The following is a 16,553-nucleotide window of genomic DNA, read 5'->3' on the forward strand; positions in this document are numbered from 1 at the left end:
CATATGCATGTGAAAATTGGACAATGAGTAAAGAAAAGTGTAACAGAATCGATGCATTTGAGTTATGGTGTTGGAGGAGAATATTAAAAGTACCATGGACCGCCAAAGAAACAAACAAATCTGTGTTGGAACAAGTATAGCCAGAATTCTCCTTAGAAGCCAAGATGGCCAGAGTTCATCTCTCGTACCTAAGACGTATTATCAGTAAGGCCACTCCTTGGAGAAGGACATTATGTTTGGTAGTGGAGGGTCAATGAAAAAAAGGAAGGCCCCACCGAGATGAATTGGCACAGTGGTAACAGCAATGAACTCAACTGTAGCAACTATTGTGAGGTTGGTGAAGGACCAGGCATTGTTTTGTTCTGTTGTACATAAGGTCACTATGAGTTGGTACCTACTCAATGGCACCTGACAACAACAACACAAGTGTCAAAGTACAACCTTGAGTATGTTGTGGCTAAGTGCTATTCAGTTGGTTTCGACCCATAGTGACCCTGTATAGGGTTTCCAAGGTGCGGCTGGTGAACTTGAACCACCAACCTTGCTATTTAAACCAACTTTGCAGTCCAGTGCATTAACCTATAGTTCCAGAATATCTCACCTTAATTTAGAGACTATCTCAAAAACAGATTTGATGCATTGAATACTATTGACTGAAGACCAGATTAGCTGTGGGATGATGTCAAGACATCAAGAAGAAACAAAAAGTCATTAAAAAGACAAGAAAAGAAAAAAAGACCAAAATGGATGTCAGAAGACACTCTGAAATTAGCTCTTGAATGTAGAGTTGTTGTTATGTGCCGTGGAGTCAGTTACGACTCATAACTACCCTGCACAGAGTTTCCGAGTCTATAAGTGTTTATGGGAGCAGAAAGCCTCATCTTTCTCCCATGGAACGGCTGGTAGTTTTGAACTGCCGTTCTTGAGGTTAGCAGCCTGATTCGTAACCACTACAGTACCCGAGCACCTTTGAATGTAGAGTTGTTGTTAAATGCCATTGAGTCGGTTCCGAAATAGCGACCCTGTATAGGGTTTCCAAGGAGCGGCTGGTGAACTTGAACCACCGACCTTGCAGTTCAAACCACTTTGCAGTCTGACAATAACCCACAGCACCACACTAGGACTTCTTGAATGTAGAGTAGCAATAGCAAATAGAAGAAATCATGATGAAGAACTGAATCGAAATTTCAAAGGGTGGCTTGAGAAGACAAAGTATAAAGGATCATGAAATGTACAAAGATCTGGAGTTAGAAAATCAGAGTGAAGAACACACACAACATTTCTCAAGCTTAAAGAATGGAAGAAAAAGAAAAAAAATCACACCTCAAGTTTCAATACTGAAGGATTCTCTGGGCAAAGGATTGAATACCACAGGAAGCATACAAAGAAATACACAAAGTATCTGTACCAAAAAAAAAAAAAAAAAAGAATTGGTCAAAGTTCAACCATTTCAGGAGGCTGCATATGATCAGGAGCTGATGGTATTGAAGGAAGAATTCCAAGCTGCACTGAGGGCACTGGCAAAAACAAGACTCCAGTAATCAATGGAATACCAATTGAAATGTTACGACAGACTGATGTAGCACTGGAGGTGTTCACTTGTCTGTCAAGAAATTTGGAAGACAGCTTCCTGGCTAACCCTACTGGAAGAGGTCCACATTTCTGTTCATTCCAGAGAAAGGTGATCCAACAAATGTGGAAACCATAAAACAATAGTATTCCTATCACAAGCAAGTAAAATTTTGCTGAAGATCATTCAAAAACTTTCTACAGAGAACTGCCAGAAATTCAAGCTGGATTTGGAGAAGGATGTGTATTGAGGGATATCACTGCTGATGTCAATGGATCGTGGCTGAAAGCAGAGAATACCAGAAATATGTTTACTTGTGTTTTATTGACTATACAAAGGGAATTCCAGAATGGCATTATAATGAGCTCAAACACAGCAAAGATCACAAGGATATTGCAGGATCAGGCAGTGTTTCGTTGTCTTGTGCATAGAGTTGCTCTGAGTCCAAACCAACTTGATGGCACCTGTGAACAATAATACTTATACTATAGTCGTAATCTGCTCAATGGCACACACAGTATAACAGTAACTTTAAGTCAAATATGTAATTTAGCTCTTCTTATGGAGAAGTCAGGAAACTATTAAATTATTCTGGAGTTGAAAGTATCTTCCTCAAATTAATAATCAGATTATAGGTGATTGCCCCATTCCTTTTTTATTTATATTTATTACTACCTGCTTCATCCAACCAAGTTTATATTCCTTCAGAAAGAAGCTTTAAAGCTTACTTTTTTCATATTATTGCTTTGGATATTTAGAGTAGAAAAATTCCTCCTTTTGATAGGTGGTTTTAACTCTCCTATTTAACGTAGGAAGCTCCTGAACTATCAATCAATGATGGTCATCGAGCCCAGAGCCTTGTTCTGTTGGCACTTTTAATAACCTGGTGCCTTGATTCTTTTACTTAGACACTCAAGATTGATTCTGTGAAAATGGCATGTCACCCTATTTGTTTGTAATGGCTGAAACCTTTACAGACACCTGTTAGCCATGCTACCCTCTCCCACTATGAAATTGGTGGTGGTAATGTGCTGTGCAGTCGGTTCCAACGCAGTGACCCTGCATAGGATTTCCGAGGCTGTAAATCTTCACGGAAACAGAAAACCTCATCTCTCTCCTGCGGAACTGGAATGAGACCTGTGAAAGTAATGAGATTGAACTGCATCATGTGTGGAATGTAATTAGAAATTAGGGCTGTGGTGTTGGAAGCTGTCCCAGGTTGAGTTAAACAGAATTAGAATGATCCTTGAGGGCTCAGGACTTTTTCAGCTGCTTTTAGACTGGAGGGGTGAGGGATTTTAGGCCTCTTCCTTTTATACTCGGCTTCGCGGAACACATATGCTCTAAGATACTGTTTTGGTGAACAAAGATAATACCGAGGCTAACAGGAACTCCATTTAGGGTCAGAAACTCCGCAGTCACATCCCTCCCACACCCACTTCCTGAGCTCCTTGGTTTTTTCTTTCTCTCCAGATCCAACAGCTGCCCGGTTTTATAGTTTTGGGGTTTGTTTTCCCTTTTGTTGTTTTATTGTTTTTGTCCATTTTCTCTTCTCCTCTTTCTACCCTTGAATGTTTCCTTTCTATTTCTGCCTTTGTTTTTCCTTCTTTTCTTCTGAGCTTTCTTTGCTACTCACCTCATGTGGCGCTGTGGGCTAATGCGTCAGACTGCAAAGGCATTTGAGCTGCAAGGTCGGTGGTTCAAGCTCACCAGCTGTTCCTTGGAAACCCTACACAGGGTCGCTATGGGTCGGAACCAACTCAACGGCACTTAACAACAACACTCTCTCTTTTCAGATTCCCTCTACCTAATTTTTCTAAGAGTTTTTTTTTTTAAATCCTGTCTTTTATTTCCTCTTTTTTTCTCTTCTGTAGGTCCAGTTTCCCATCCCTCTTTTCTCTTTTTAGTTGTTCTTAAGTGTTTTTAAAATTTCTTCTTTGTATGTTCTCTCTCTCTCTTATTTTTCTCTTCTATAGCTCCATTTCCCGGTTCCTCTTTTTTAAAATCGCTTAATCAAAATTTATTTCGATGTCTGAAAATAGAATGATCAGATTGTTACTATAAATGTCTTATACTACTTAATATAAAAGTTTAAAAATGTAAATGTAATACTAATACCTAGCCCCTAAACAGTACACTAAGATTTTCAAAAGCAATGGATACTTAATGAAACGCAAGATGACAATATAGCAAGGGACTTTCATTTATAAGAACACAGTAAGCAGCTAACTATTCCAGTAAAACAAACACAAATCTGTTTTTACATATTACGTTTGTTTTTAGCCTTGCTTCATAAACCCATTGCTATTTGAGGCATCTTTGTTTCACGTGTTGGATTTCTACCATTAAATTATATTGTTGTTGAGTGCTGGCGAGTTGGTTCTGACTCATAGCAATCCTGTGTTTCCAAAGAGCAACTGGTGAGTTTGAACTTCCTACTTGTGCTTCAAAGTGACGCTGCGGTCCAGTGCTTTATCCTACAGTGCCATACCAGAACTCCAACATTAAATTAACATTTAATAAAAATTCTTAATTAAAAAAACCCCGAAAGCCCTAAACTGCTTTCGTTGCCACAAATCTATATACCACAGAGCAAAGCCCAATGCAATTGAGTTTATCCATGTTTCCCCCTAGTCTAACATGTGTTAAGACATTTCCTATAAAGTCATTTGTAATCCATTACTGCTAATGTACTGTAAACACATTGATGAGTTATGGCCTTTAAAACCGCCTTCCGTATACTGTTCTGTCTCCCCACCCAAAAGAAAAAATCTGGTGCTAAAGTGAATGGTGGTACAATATACTATTGTTTTTAATTGCTGTCGAGTTGGTTCTGACTCATAGTGACCCTCTATAGGGTTTCCAAAGAGCAGTTGGTGCACTTGAACCGCTGACCTTGTGGTTCAAACAGACCAAGCCAAACAATCTGTAATGTTAATTTCCTAAATCCAAAAGATCTCAAATTTCTGCCAATATAAATAAAATGTAAGTGGCCAAAAAATTATATAGTTAGGAAAAATGTATAAGATGATGATTATTTAACTAAAATTGTATTATTTATGCTTTTTCTCAGGCAACAAGTACTATTTAGACTGGCATGAAATTACATTTTAACATTTATGTATACACCAAATTTGGAATTGCACAGGGCCATTACATTAAAAATAAATGAAATCTTCTTTTGTTTTTTATATTTTAATTGACTCTTAAATACTTTCCTCAACAGGAAAGGGCAAACCATTTTGTGTTAAGAAACAGGCATATATAAATGAATTGCTATGTTCATTTAAATCCTGAGAAAACTTAAAGATGAGGTTTCCCCCACCCCTCCTCGAAATGTAACTGAGTTCTAAGCGGCAGTCACTGTGAAAAGACAAGTGGTTACTAATTCCATCTCTTGTGAGTATACTGTTGTATTTAACAAAAACTGATAGTGATAATAATGAAAGGAAAAAAGATCAAGAAAAATGTAGCAAAAGATCTACTTTTAAAAAGGAGACAGGTGTTACCAACACAAAAATGAGACCTATAAATTTGAGAAACATGCATTTTTCTTTGTCTAAATAAACAATCAGCATGATAGTCAAGAGTCGTTAGAATTGAGACAGTTTTATAAGAAATATAGAGTACAAAACGGGGGAGTAATTAATCTTACAGTCCAGAAACATCAAGGGAGAAGAGTACAAGCAGAATGCGGGACCTTATCCAGAGAAGCAGCGACACCAGAGATGGAGGCAGAAGGAGGCAGAAATGGGGATATGGAGAGAGGGAGCAGCTGAGGATTCCAGATTCCTGGAAAGAGAGGGTCTTGCAGAATGTGCCCTTTGGTGGTGTAAATTATTATATATGCCTGAGTGGTTAAATAAAAAAAAAAGAACTGAAATGAATAGAGAGAAATACTGTTAACCGATGGTACATGGAGGGGATTATAATCATTGTAATGAAACAAAGTATATGACTTGTTGAATGTAAAACTGATGATCTGCCCTGTAAACTTTCACTCAATTCACAATCAAAACTTTAAAAAAGAAAAATAGAGTGCAATGGTTTGAAGTTGTGAAGAAAACAACTAATTAAATGCACAATTCCAAAGTACAAATATGGACTCCCTCCCCCCATAGTTTTATAATTTAAAAAAAAAAACGTGTTTTTAATGTATTACTTCTGTAAACCCTCTCTGTCGGTCAGCATGTACTGTGCAGTAAACCAGTGCTTGCATGTTACCTTGATAATTATCCTTTTCTTAAACTAGTGATTTGTCTTTGCAACCATATTTATATACATTTATTTTCATCCTAGGAACATAAGACCTTTCTAGTGGTACAATTTGAAAAGATTTGAGTTTTCATTAACATAATAAAGAATCTTAACTTTAAAAAAATGAATCTGTTTCCTATTGCGTCATGATAGGTTTAACTCTTAAAGCATAATAGAGTAACAACATTGTATTGTTTAATTCACAACTTCAGGAACATGTTTGATTTTAAAAATACAATCAAGGTGAGTCTACATAGTTATGAACAGGGAAATATTAGAAAATTGGGAATGAATAAATAAGACGATTTTTAGCAATGCTAACTCGGTATTTTGCTTTCAGGAACCTGGAAGAAACTGTCTTCTTTGATCTTCAAATATTCTAGTAAACCTAGTCATTGTTTAGCTTTGTCAGTAGTACCTTGAATGGCTGAAATAAGTGACTCTAAAGAATCAAAGGTCTCAGGTAGTGAATGAAGGTCATATTGAGGATTTCCTCAGAGAAATGCTCTTTGAAGGTATGAATGATATGAGTTTCCATGGAGTTTTTCTTGTTCTTATAATAATGTGTTCCGTTCTATGGTCATCACCATCTTCTGAACATCTTCACTTCCCACATTGGACCAAACATAATAAATGCCAGTGGATACATCAGCTGGAAGGTTATCCACTACTTGTTCAGAAAAAATAGTTGCTGCCCGGTGGTACGGGGCAACATCTGGACATCCCCACAGAGAATTTTCCTAAACAAGTAGTAGATAATCTCCCATGAGGCTGTTGTTTAGGGCTTGTCTGGTGGAGCCACTATCGAGGCCAGTTGTGTGCCTGCCTGGCTGAAGAAAGTCTAAGAGTTATATGGGTCACCGTGAAGAGGAACAACTTATGGGTGACTCAGAACTGGAAGAGACAATAAAAAGCAAAGAGAAATTTGTTGAACAGTTGCTGGAAGAAAACTTCCCTAACATCATGAAAGATGAAAAGATAAGCATACAAGAAGCTGAATGAACCCCAAACAAGATGGATCCCAAAAGAAAACCACCAAAACATATCATAATCAAACTTTCTAAAACCAAAGACAAGAAAAGAATCCTGAGAGCAGCTCAGGGAAACAAAAAGTTATCTACAAAAGAGAACCAATAAGACTGAGCTATAATTTCTCAGCAGAAACCATGCAGGTAAGAAACCAATGGGATAACATATACAAAACTCTGAATGAAAAAAAAATTGCAACCAAGAATCATATGCCCAGCAAAGTTGTCTTTCAAATATGACAGCTAAGTTAGGACATTTCCTGTAATAACTAGACCAACTTTTCCAAAAACATTAAAGGGTGATTTTTGGACTGAGAACCAACAACAGCAGACAACAATCTGAAATTACCATACATGACACTACCACCTAGAACCCTATCCAGATATAGAAGTATTCATAGTAAAATGACTAGAAATGGGGAACCAGATTTATCAATTTATAATGACATCAACTACCACGCTACAAGAGGGAATAATAATAGATACAGAACTTCTAAATGACAAGAACGTCAAGTAGATTTCAAGATAAAACAGACTGTTTTAAATAGAAAAAAAATATATATATATATATATAAATTATACGGTTGCCTCAAAGAAATTGAATACACCTGCACATCAAAATATTTTTAAAAAGAGGAAAATTGATTTAGTAAACATCAACACAACAGAAATGAAAATAAAAAGAAAATCCACAAATAAAATTAACTCAATAGAGAAAATGATGTGGAATAAAGAAACCAGCGGGACCACACACAAAATATACAGACACACAAAAATATACAGCAAAATGACAGCGATCAAGTCATACCTATAATTATACTGATTGTAAATGGATTAAATGCACCAGTCAAAAGACAGCCAAATGGAAAAGAAAGCAATATCCTTCAATATGATGTCGACAGCAGACACACCTCCAAAAGATGGAGACAACCTAAACGCCCATCAGCAGAAGAATGGTTATACAAACTTTGGTATATACACACAGTGGAATACTGTGCAACACTGTAGAATAGTGATGAATTTGCAAAACCTCTCACAACCTGCATGAACCTGGAGGACATTATGCTGAGTGAAATTAGTCAATCACAAAAGGACAATTATTGTATAAATACCAATGCTGCAAAAAATAAAAGATTTTCTTGATAAAAAAAATCTATGATGGTTATGAGGGGAAATAAATTATTCATGGGCTACAGGGTAGACACATGCTAACATGGGTGACAGGACAAGCTATATACAATAAGAGGAATGTTAGCAGAGGAAAGATGAAGGTAGCAGACGACAGAGGCAGGAATGCAGTCGTTAATGTGAATAGAGGTAAATACTATTATATTAACTCTTGGTATATGGAGGGGATTGTGATCATTGTAATGAAGCAGATCTCCAAGGAGAGACAGGTGGTGGCAGCTTATGTGGTGCATTGGCTAGTTTAAGCAGTTGCTACTAACTGAAAGGTTGGTGGTTCAGACCCACCAGTCACACCTTGGAAGAAAGATGTGTACAGTCTCAGACAACTACAGGGCATTTCTGCTTTGTCCTCTAGGTAGGGTCACTGTGAATCAGACTCAACTAGATGGCAATGTTGTTTTTCCCCTCTGTCATGGAAAGAGAATTCTACCATGGAACCACCAATGTCCCTTTATCTTTTATCATGAAAGTAAATTATTTCATGGTTCCTTTTAGTCCTCTGAGACTCTCATGCGGCTTACAGAAAAGTTCATTACAATTAAACTCTGTTGGAATTGATTTTGAAGGTTGGGGCTTCTCAATAAGATGGAAGTTGTGCGGCCTTCTGGGGCAAGAGGGCAGAGTAGGCCGATGCACTGAGCTGAACCTTTGCAACAGACGTGGGAGACAGAGTGAAGCAGATACAGATGGTCATCTGGGAACCGTGAGCTTCAGAGGATCAGACAGAGAGGTGGACTGAGTGCCGCCTGGAAGAGGAAGCTGAAATGTGGTCGTGAGAGAGTGTAAAAATGAGTTGGCATGGAGCAGTGCGGCCAGCTCGAACCCTTCCAAGCGGCTGTTGATACAGTGGCCTGCAGATACCGGTTCTGGCTGGAGGATGGTGGCAAGGGGGTGCACTTCTCCCTTGATCCCTCCTGGTAGCCAGCAGTGTAGCCAGACCCCTCCCTCACCGCCCAAGCCATCAGCCTCTGCTCTGCCTGGCATCCTGCTCTTGCATCTGGAGGCAGGTGAACCTCTCCTGAAAGACAGCACACAAACAGTAAACAGGAAACTGTGTTCGTGTCACCCGACTGCACCAGAAGACAGGTGGCAAGTGCCTAAGGACACATCACTCTCCAGTCATCAACTAAATATGAATATGGCAGCACAATATCAGAGAAAACAGACAACTTCATCTTACACGAAGAAGCAAGACAGAGTGCCTCAAACAAGTGACCAAAATACAGAGTCTGAAAATATACCACCAGAAATGGTACTGGAACTACCTTATAAGATAATGTAAAAAAATGCTATTTAGGCAACTTCAACGGATTGAGAGAATGATAGAGAAAACTGCAACTGAAATCAAGGAAAACATGGACAAAACAATAGAAAAACTCAGGAAACAAAGTGACAAATGAAAGATAGGAACAATACAAAAACATTAATTAGAAAGTCAGAAGATTAATACTAAGCCTACACACTTGAATGGCAAATAAGTAGAACTGAATCAAAGGCTGAATTAATGAGCTTGAAGAAAAATCTCCAACATTCATCTGGTAGTGTAACAACCAGGGGAAAAATCTTAGGAAACCCTAAGATTTATGTAGGACACTATCAAGAGGAATAATTTACATGTGATTGGAATTCCAGAGGAGGAAGAGACAAAAAACCCATTGAGAATACTGTCCAAGAGTTGTTGGAAGAAAACTTCTCTAACATTATGAAAGATGAGAAGATAGCTCAGAACTGAACAAACTCCAAACAGGATAGACCCCAAAAGAGAAACGCCAAAACATATTATAATCAAACTTCCCAAAACCAAAAGACAAGAAATAATCCTGAGAACAGCTCAGGAAAAATTAAAAGTTACACAAAGAAAAATCGTTAAGATTGAGCTCTGATTTCTCAACAGAAATCATGCAGGTAAGTTGATTATGAAATGGCATAGAAAAAATTGCCAACCAAGACTCGTACATCCAACAAAATTGTCTGTCAAATAACAGTCACAAAATTAGGTCATTTTCATATGAACAGAAATTAAACGAATTTGTAATAAGCAGTACAACCTTACAAAAAACACACTAAAGGAAGTTCTTTGGACAGAGAACCAATAACAGCAGACAACAACCTGAGACTAACATACATTCTAGTATCACCCAGAACTCAGGTTTTCAAGCCTGAAAATAGAGAACGAAATATACAGTTGCATAAAACAACATAAAGTTTATAATGATGTAATCATGTAGTTACAGAAGTTCCAAATGAAGAGGAAATCAAGTAGATTTCCTGAAAATAAAAATGAATTAACCTAACTGTAACCCTAAAACTAGACTGAGCCTGACTCCTAACCCTAGCCCCAGCCCTAACCCCTAACACTAACCCTAACACTAAATGATGTCTTAGGGTTAGCTGAGACCTAGTGATAGTCCACACCTGAACTCTCACTCTTTACTCCTACCCTCCCACCAACTTCCTCCCCTGCCTATATATGGATCCCTGGTAGCATAATTACAAATTAGGCTGCTAACCTCAAGGTCAGCAGTTTGAAACTAACAGCTGTTCATGGGAGAAAGATCAGGGCTTCTGCTCATGTAATCTGAGAAGCTGGGTTATATGAAGAAAAACGTGGCATCAGGATTGAAGGAAGATTCATTAACAACCTGTGACATGCAGATGATGCAACCTTGCTTGCTAAAAGTGAAGAGGACTTAAAATACTGATGAAGATCAATGACCACAGACTTTGATGTAGATTGCATCTCAATGTAAAGAAAACAAAAATCCTCACCACTGGACCAATAAACAACATTCTTATCGTTGGAGAAAAGATTGAAGTTGTCAAAGACTTCATTTTTCTCAGATCAACCACCACTCATGGAAGCAGCAGTCAAGAAAACAAACTATGTATTGCATTAGACAAATTTGCTGCACAAGATCTTTTTAAAGCGTTGAAGAGCACAGATGTCAGTTTGAGGACTAAGGTGCACCTGATTCAGGCCATGGTATTTTCAATAACCTCATATGCATGTGAAAGTTGGACAGTGAATAAGGAAGACCGTAGAAGAATTGATGCCTTTGAGTTACGGTGTTGGAGGAGAATATTGAAAGTGCCATGGGCTGCCAAAAGAACCAACAGATCTGTGTTGGAAGTGCTCCTTGGAAGCCAGGATGGCCAAACTTCGTGTCTCATACTTCGGACATATTTTCAGGAGGGACCAGTCAGTGGAGAAGGATATAATGTTTGGTAAGGTGGAGGGTCAGAGAAAAAGAGGAAGACCCCCAGCAAGATGGACTGGCAAAGTGGCCGCATCAATGGGTTCAAGCGTAGCAACGATTGTGAGGTTGGCCCAGGACTGGGCAATGTTTTGTTCTGTTGTGCATAGAGTTGGTACCAACTCTATGGCACCTAACAACAACAACAGCAAAGATTTACAGCCTCGGAAACCCTATACAGGGTCGCTATGAGTCAGAACCAGGTTCATGGGATAAAACTACAATGTGAACATAGTTGCTTGTGGGCTGATTTGTGAAAAGGAGAAAAGACTTGCCTTGAAGGCCAGATACTTGTAATGTGTATAAAAACCGTCACCATCAAATCAATTCCACCTTAGAGGAAGGACCCTGTAGGAACAGTGCCTCTTCAGGTTTCTGAGACTGAATGTATAAGGAGCAGACAGCCTCATCTTTCTCCCAGGGAGTGGCTGGTAGGTTTGAACTGCTGAACTTGTGGTTAGCAGCCCAATTTGTAAACCACCGCACCTCCAGGGCTCTTTGTAATATAAATAACCCTGAAGTGGAGATCACTTGGGTGGTGGTTCTTATCCTGCCTGCAACCACCTAGTTCTGACAACTTGAGTTCCTCTGCCTGATTTCTTCCATTATGGTTTATGAAACAGACCTCACATGGTTTTCTGTGAAGATGAAATGAAAGTGCTTTGACAACTATGCAGAGCCAGACGTCTTGACAGCTGTTGTCAGTTTTACCCTGAGAAGCATCTTTTAGAAGTTGGGTGGTTTTCTCTGGTTGTTAAAAAATACGTAGTTTTATTAGAGTTTGTCTCTAACGCGTAGACAGGAGCTGTCATCAATGTGGTCTTACAGTTCACTGTGGTGTGAGATCAAATTTAAGTTAATTTGCTTGAACATCACTTAGGAAGGAAGCAAGCAGCTTAAACTTCACATTCAGTTTGCAAGTTCTGGGAAAGCAGAGTCTCAAGGTTCAGGGTTAAGAACTGGGGTTGGGCTTCCAGCAGGGTCTTTATCACTCTCAAACCCCAAACCACTGCCCTCAAATCTATTCTGACTCAAGGTGACCCCATGTGTCACAGCTTAGAATTGCTCCTTAGGGTCTTCTTGGCTGTGTGGCATTTTATCTGTAGCATAAGCACTGGACTGCTAAGCACAAGGTTGGTGGTTCAAACTGACCATCTGCTCCTTGGGAACCCAATACTGGGTTACTATGAGTGGGAATTGACTTGACGGAATTAACAACAACAGCAGTTTTAACAAGCAGATTGTGAGGTGTTTCTTCAGTGGGGCCTCTGGGTAGAGTAAACCCAACAACCTATAGGTTCACCTAACAAAGAAGACCTAGTCTCAATATGTGTCAGTCACTGTGTGAGGATCAAATGTTTCCTTGGTCTCTTAATCCTTATTATTTCCCTGTATTGCAGAATGTCCCCTGACCCTGACAATGTTATAGAGGAACACATGACAATTTCTCATCGTCTTAATCACTCTCTTTGTCACGCAGCTTAACAGGGGCCCCATCAGTCTTGCCTTCCAAGTTTTTCAGGAACTCTGGTGTAACTGGCACATGGTCTAAATTTAGGGACGACAGTCCTTAGCAGACATTTCTAACCGCAGCAAACCAACAAAAGAAACCCCCAAACTGTTAAATCATTACATGAAAAGCTTCAGGACTGACTTTTTAAAATTTTCTTAATAATTCTTTATAATAATAGGACATACAAGGAGCCCTGGAAACATTGTTGCCATTGTTAAGTACCGGGCTACAAATTGGGCCACTAACCACAGCAGCAGCAGTTCAAACCCTATACACTTAACAAAAACAACAACAAGAATTGCCTTAAGCTGCTAACTGCAAGGTCAGCAGTTCCAATCTATCAGTCGCTCTGCAGGTGACAGATGAAGCTTTCTACTGCCTCATAAACCCTACACAGGGTCACTGTGAGTTGGAACTGACAGATGGTATACCACCACCACCAAGAATTACCCAAGAGCAGTTTTATAATTACCCTGAGACCTTCAGTTGGAGATAATAGTTGGATAAATCTGGGCTGGGATCTGGGAATCTGCATTTTAAAAGTACCTGAGCAATTCTTACAAGTTAGGAAGTTCTAATAAAAGTACACCAGTGTTTTGCTGTGGCACTGTAGGATAAGCATTGGACTGCTAAACACAAAGTTGGTGGTTTAAATCCACCAGCCGCTTCTGGGAAACCCTATACAGAGGGATATAAGTCAGAACTGACTTGATGGCACTTAACAACAACAACCTACACACAAGTTTGGCGATTTAAACTTGGAAACCATATATAGATAGGGTCGATAAAAGTTGAAATAACTCACTGGCACTTCACATCAGCAGAGATAAAGGCAGCATCACACCCTCTGGCCCACCACAAATAAACACTCAAGTTAAAGACTCTGCCTTTACTGTGTGAGTCTTGGTGTGGCGCTGTAGATAAGCACTGCACTTGCTAACCTCAAGGTCGACAGTTCAAACCCACCATCTGTTCCTCCTAATTCCTATGCAGGGTTGCTATGAGTCAGAACGGACCCGATGGCACTTAACAATAATAACACTGCGAAAAGTGCTCTTTTTATGTAGACATGCCTGTTTCTCTCTTCTTTCAAGTGTCTTTTAATCGCCATCACCCCTCAACTAGATCTGGTATGCCAATCTCCCACTTCAGCTCCGCCAGCAATGTGACGGGTCCAAAGCCCAAAGGATCAGGCCACGTCGCAGTCCGGCAACCGGCCGGCGCTCCGTGACGCGCTCCTATTGGCTGGAAGTTCCCTCGCCCAAAGCTCCAGCGGTCCCTACTCGCTACACCAGCCCATCCGGACTCGGGACCGCCCAGGGGGTGGAGATTGGGGCGGGGTCAGAGCGGAGGGGCATGGTTTCACAGCGCTGAGGACGTCTGGGCGGCCTATAGCGTTGTGGGGAGTCCCGGCCGCGCCCCACGAGTCTGGGCTCGAGCAGGGCCAATCCGGGGCTACCGGGCGGGCGAACGCGGGGTTTGGCCGGCGGGCCCGAGGGACTGGGGGTGGGGGACAATGGACCAGTTCCTGGTGCGTCACGGGGGAGTTCCTTAAAGGGGAAGTGAGCCGGACTACAGGGCTAGTGTGGGGTGCCGTGGTCGGTGGGGCAGGCCCCCCGCGCTTTAAAATAATGCCCGCGGCGCCCACGCTACCATGCAATGGCGAGCGCTCGTTCTGGGGCTGGTGCTCCTCCGGCTCGGCCTCCATGGGGTTCTGTGGCTCGTGTTCGGGCTGGGGCCCAGCATGGGCTTCTACCAGCGCTTTCCGCTCAGCTTCGGCTTCCAGCGCCTGAAGGGCCCCGACGGCTTCGCATCGCATGATTCGGGGCCCGCGGGCCGGCCCGGGGAGCCGTCGGGGCCCTCGTGGTTGCAGCCTCCGGGTCCCGGGGCGGCGGGCGCCCGGAGCCGTGCCCCAAGGCGCCCCAGGCCGGGTGTGTGCGGCTCGGCCCACTGGGGCTACCTGCTGGGCTGCCGGGGCCGCGGGCCGGACGAGTATGAGAAGCGCTACAGCAGCGCCTTTCCGCCTCAGCTGAGAGCCCAGATGCGCGACCTGGCGCGCGGCATGTTCGTCTTCGGCTACGACAACTACATGGCGCACGCCTTTCCCGAGGACGAGCTCAACCCCATCCACTGCCGCGGCCGGGGGCCAGACCGTGGGGACCCGTGAGTATCCCGCGCCTCCCGAAAAGTCTGGGGCCAAGCACTCCGCGCACTTCCTTCTGTCCACCAGGGGGGGTACTGTCATATGTCTTCCGGGTCCCCCAAGGGATGCCAGGGTGCTTAGGGTTGGGTGGCCGCTCCCGTTCCGCCCTCTTTACCGCCCTCCTGTACTTGGGGGTGCGTGGGTGGGCCGGTGGTTGTCCTCTGGAATTCCTTGGAACTGCGAAACTACAAGGCCGCTGTCCAGCTCCGTCTCATTACAGATAGGGAAACCGAGGCCCATAGACTGGAGGGGATCGTGCTAATATACCAAGGAGTTCTTGGGGTGCTTTAGACTCTCCTCCACCTCTGACCCAGATGAACATATTGTCTAAATGAAATCTGGATTTTTGCTATGTAAACGCAGCTTCAGAACATTCCCTTAGTGCGGTCTTCAAATCAGATCGCCACACCCAGCTCCTGTCTATAAAAATTCTGAAATTTGAGGCAGAGCAGTTACAGCCATTCTCCTTCATCACGAACTGCTTCTTAGGCTGAGAGTAGTTAGCTGGGAAGGAGGGGGACCGTGTAGCCCAGGTTTGGGATCATGATACCTGGGTGAGAGTCCCTGCATGCTCTTTACAATGTGACCCATAAAGTCTCCAACCGGGAGGAAAGTCTGTCAGGGAAGGCCAGCGCTCCACCACTCCATCGCCACCAGCCTTGTTTGCCAAAGCTTAAGCCTCAAGGGTTACTGCTGTAGACATCAGAGTCCAAAAGGGCAGCACATCCAGTTAAGGACTTAGCTGGAAGGGAGCGCTGTGTATAGCTGTTGGCCCTGTTAGACCAGGTGATTATGTGCCTTTGCTCCCTACCCTTAGGTGGGAGCGCTGGAATTCTGTGGCTACGTGTCTACGTGACACACCCCAGAAGTGTCTTTGGACACTAGGGGCATGTACTTCCCTTCACCTGGTGAAAAGCAGCCAAGTCCAACCTTAAGTTCTTAAAAGGAATTCCTGTTAATGGAGGGGCGTGAAGAGTTTTATCAGTTTTGTGGTCAACACATTCACGTTTTAAGTTGCAGTTTGAGAGTGTGATGTTTAACAAAACAATGGTACATTTCAGGCTAACTTTAAGGAAGGGCTGTTATGAAATTGTAGGGAAATAATGAGTTATTCTTAACTTTTTTTTTTGCGTAACCATATCAAGCTTTTTACATAGAAGTGTATTTTCTAAATCCATTTTTTTTTGGGAAAAACTGATGTTTTGGGAAAAAGTACTTAGCCTTTCCAAAATTGCAGGAGATTAATGAATTATTTTTTTCACTTAACTGCATCAGGGTTTATACTGGACAAATGTGTTTTCCATATCCATTTTTCTTTGAAAATATATAGATGTTGTTGTTGTGAAGTGCCGTTGAGTCGGTTCCAACCCATAGCAACCCTGTTTTGGGATTCCGAGGAGCGGCTTGTGAGCTTGAACTGCTGACCTTTCAGTTCAAATGGCTTCACAGCGCCACACCAGGACTCTGGATGGATGGATAAATAGATAGATAGATAGATAGATAGATAGATGTATTTGAGGGGGGGCACAAAACTAGTCCT

The 16,553-nt window shown here is 41.8% G+C and overlaps 1 protein-coding gene across 1 annotated transcript in view; it reads left to right on the plus strand.

The window, feature by feature from the left end:
- The first annotated feature begins 14,333 nt into the window (after window positions 1-14,333).
- EDEM1 (ER degradation enhancer, mannosidase alpha-like 1) overlaps window positions 14,334-16,553 on the plus strand; it is a 40,663-nt gene continuing 38,443 nt past the window's right edge. The window contains exon 1 of the mRNA XM_006846625.1: window positions 14,334-14,973. Coding sequence (XP_006846688.1) covers window positions 14,465-14,973 — 509 coding nt within the window. The 5' untranslated portion in view covers window positions 14,334-14,464. The remainder of the gene's footprint in view (window positions 14,974-16,553) is intronic.

This window comes from Chrysochloris asiatica, unplaced genomic scaffold, assembly GCF_000296735.1.
Source record: "Chrysochloris asiatica unplaced genomic scaffold, ChrAsi1.0 scaffold00028, whole genome shotgun sequence".
In the NCBI taxonomy this organism is placed as follows: domain Eukaryota; kingdom Metazoa; phylum Chordata; class Mammalia; order Afrosoricida; family Chrysochloridae; genus Chrysochloris; species Chrysochloris asiatica.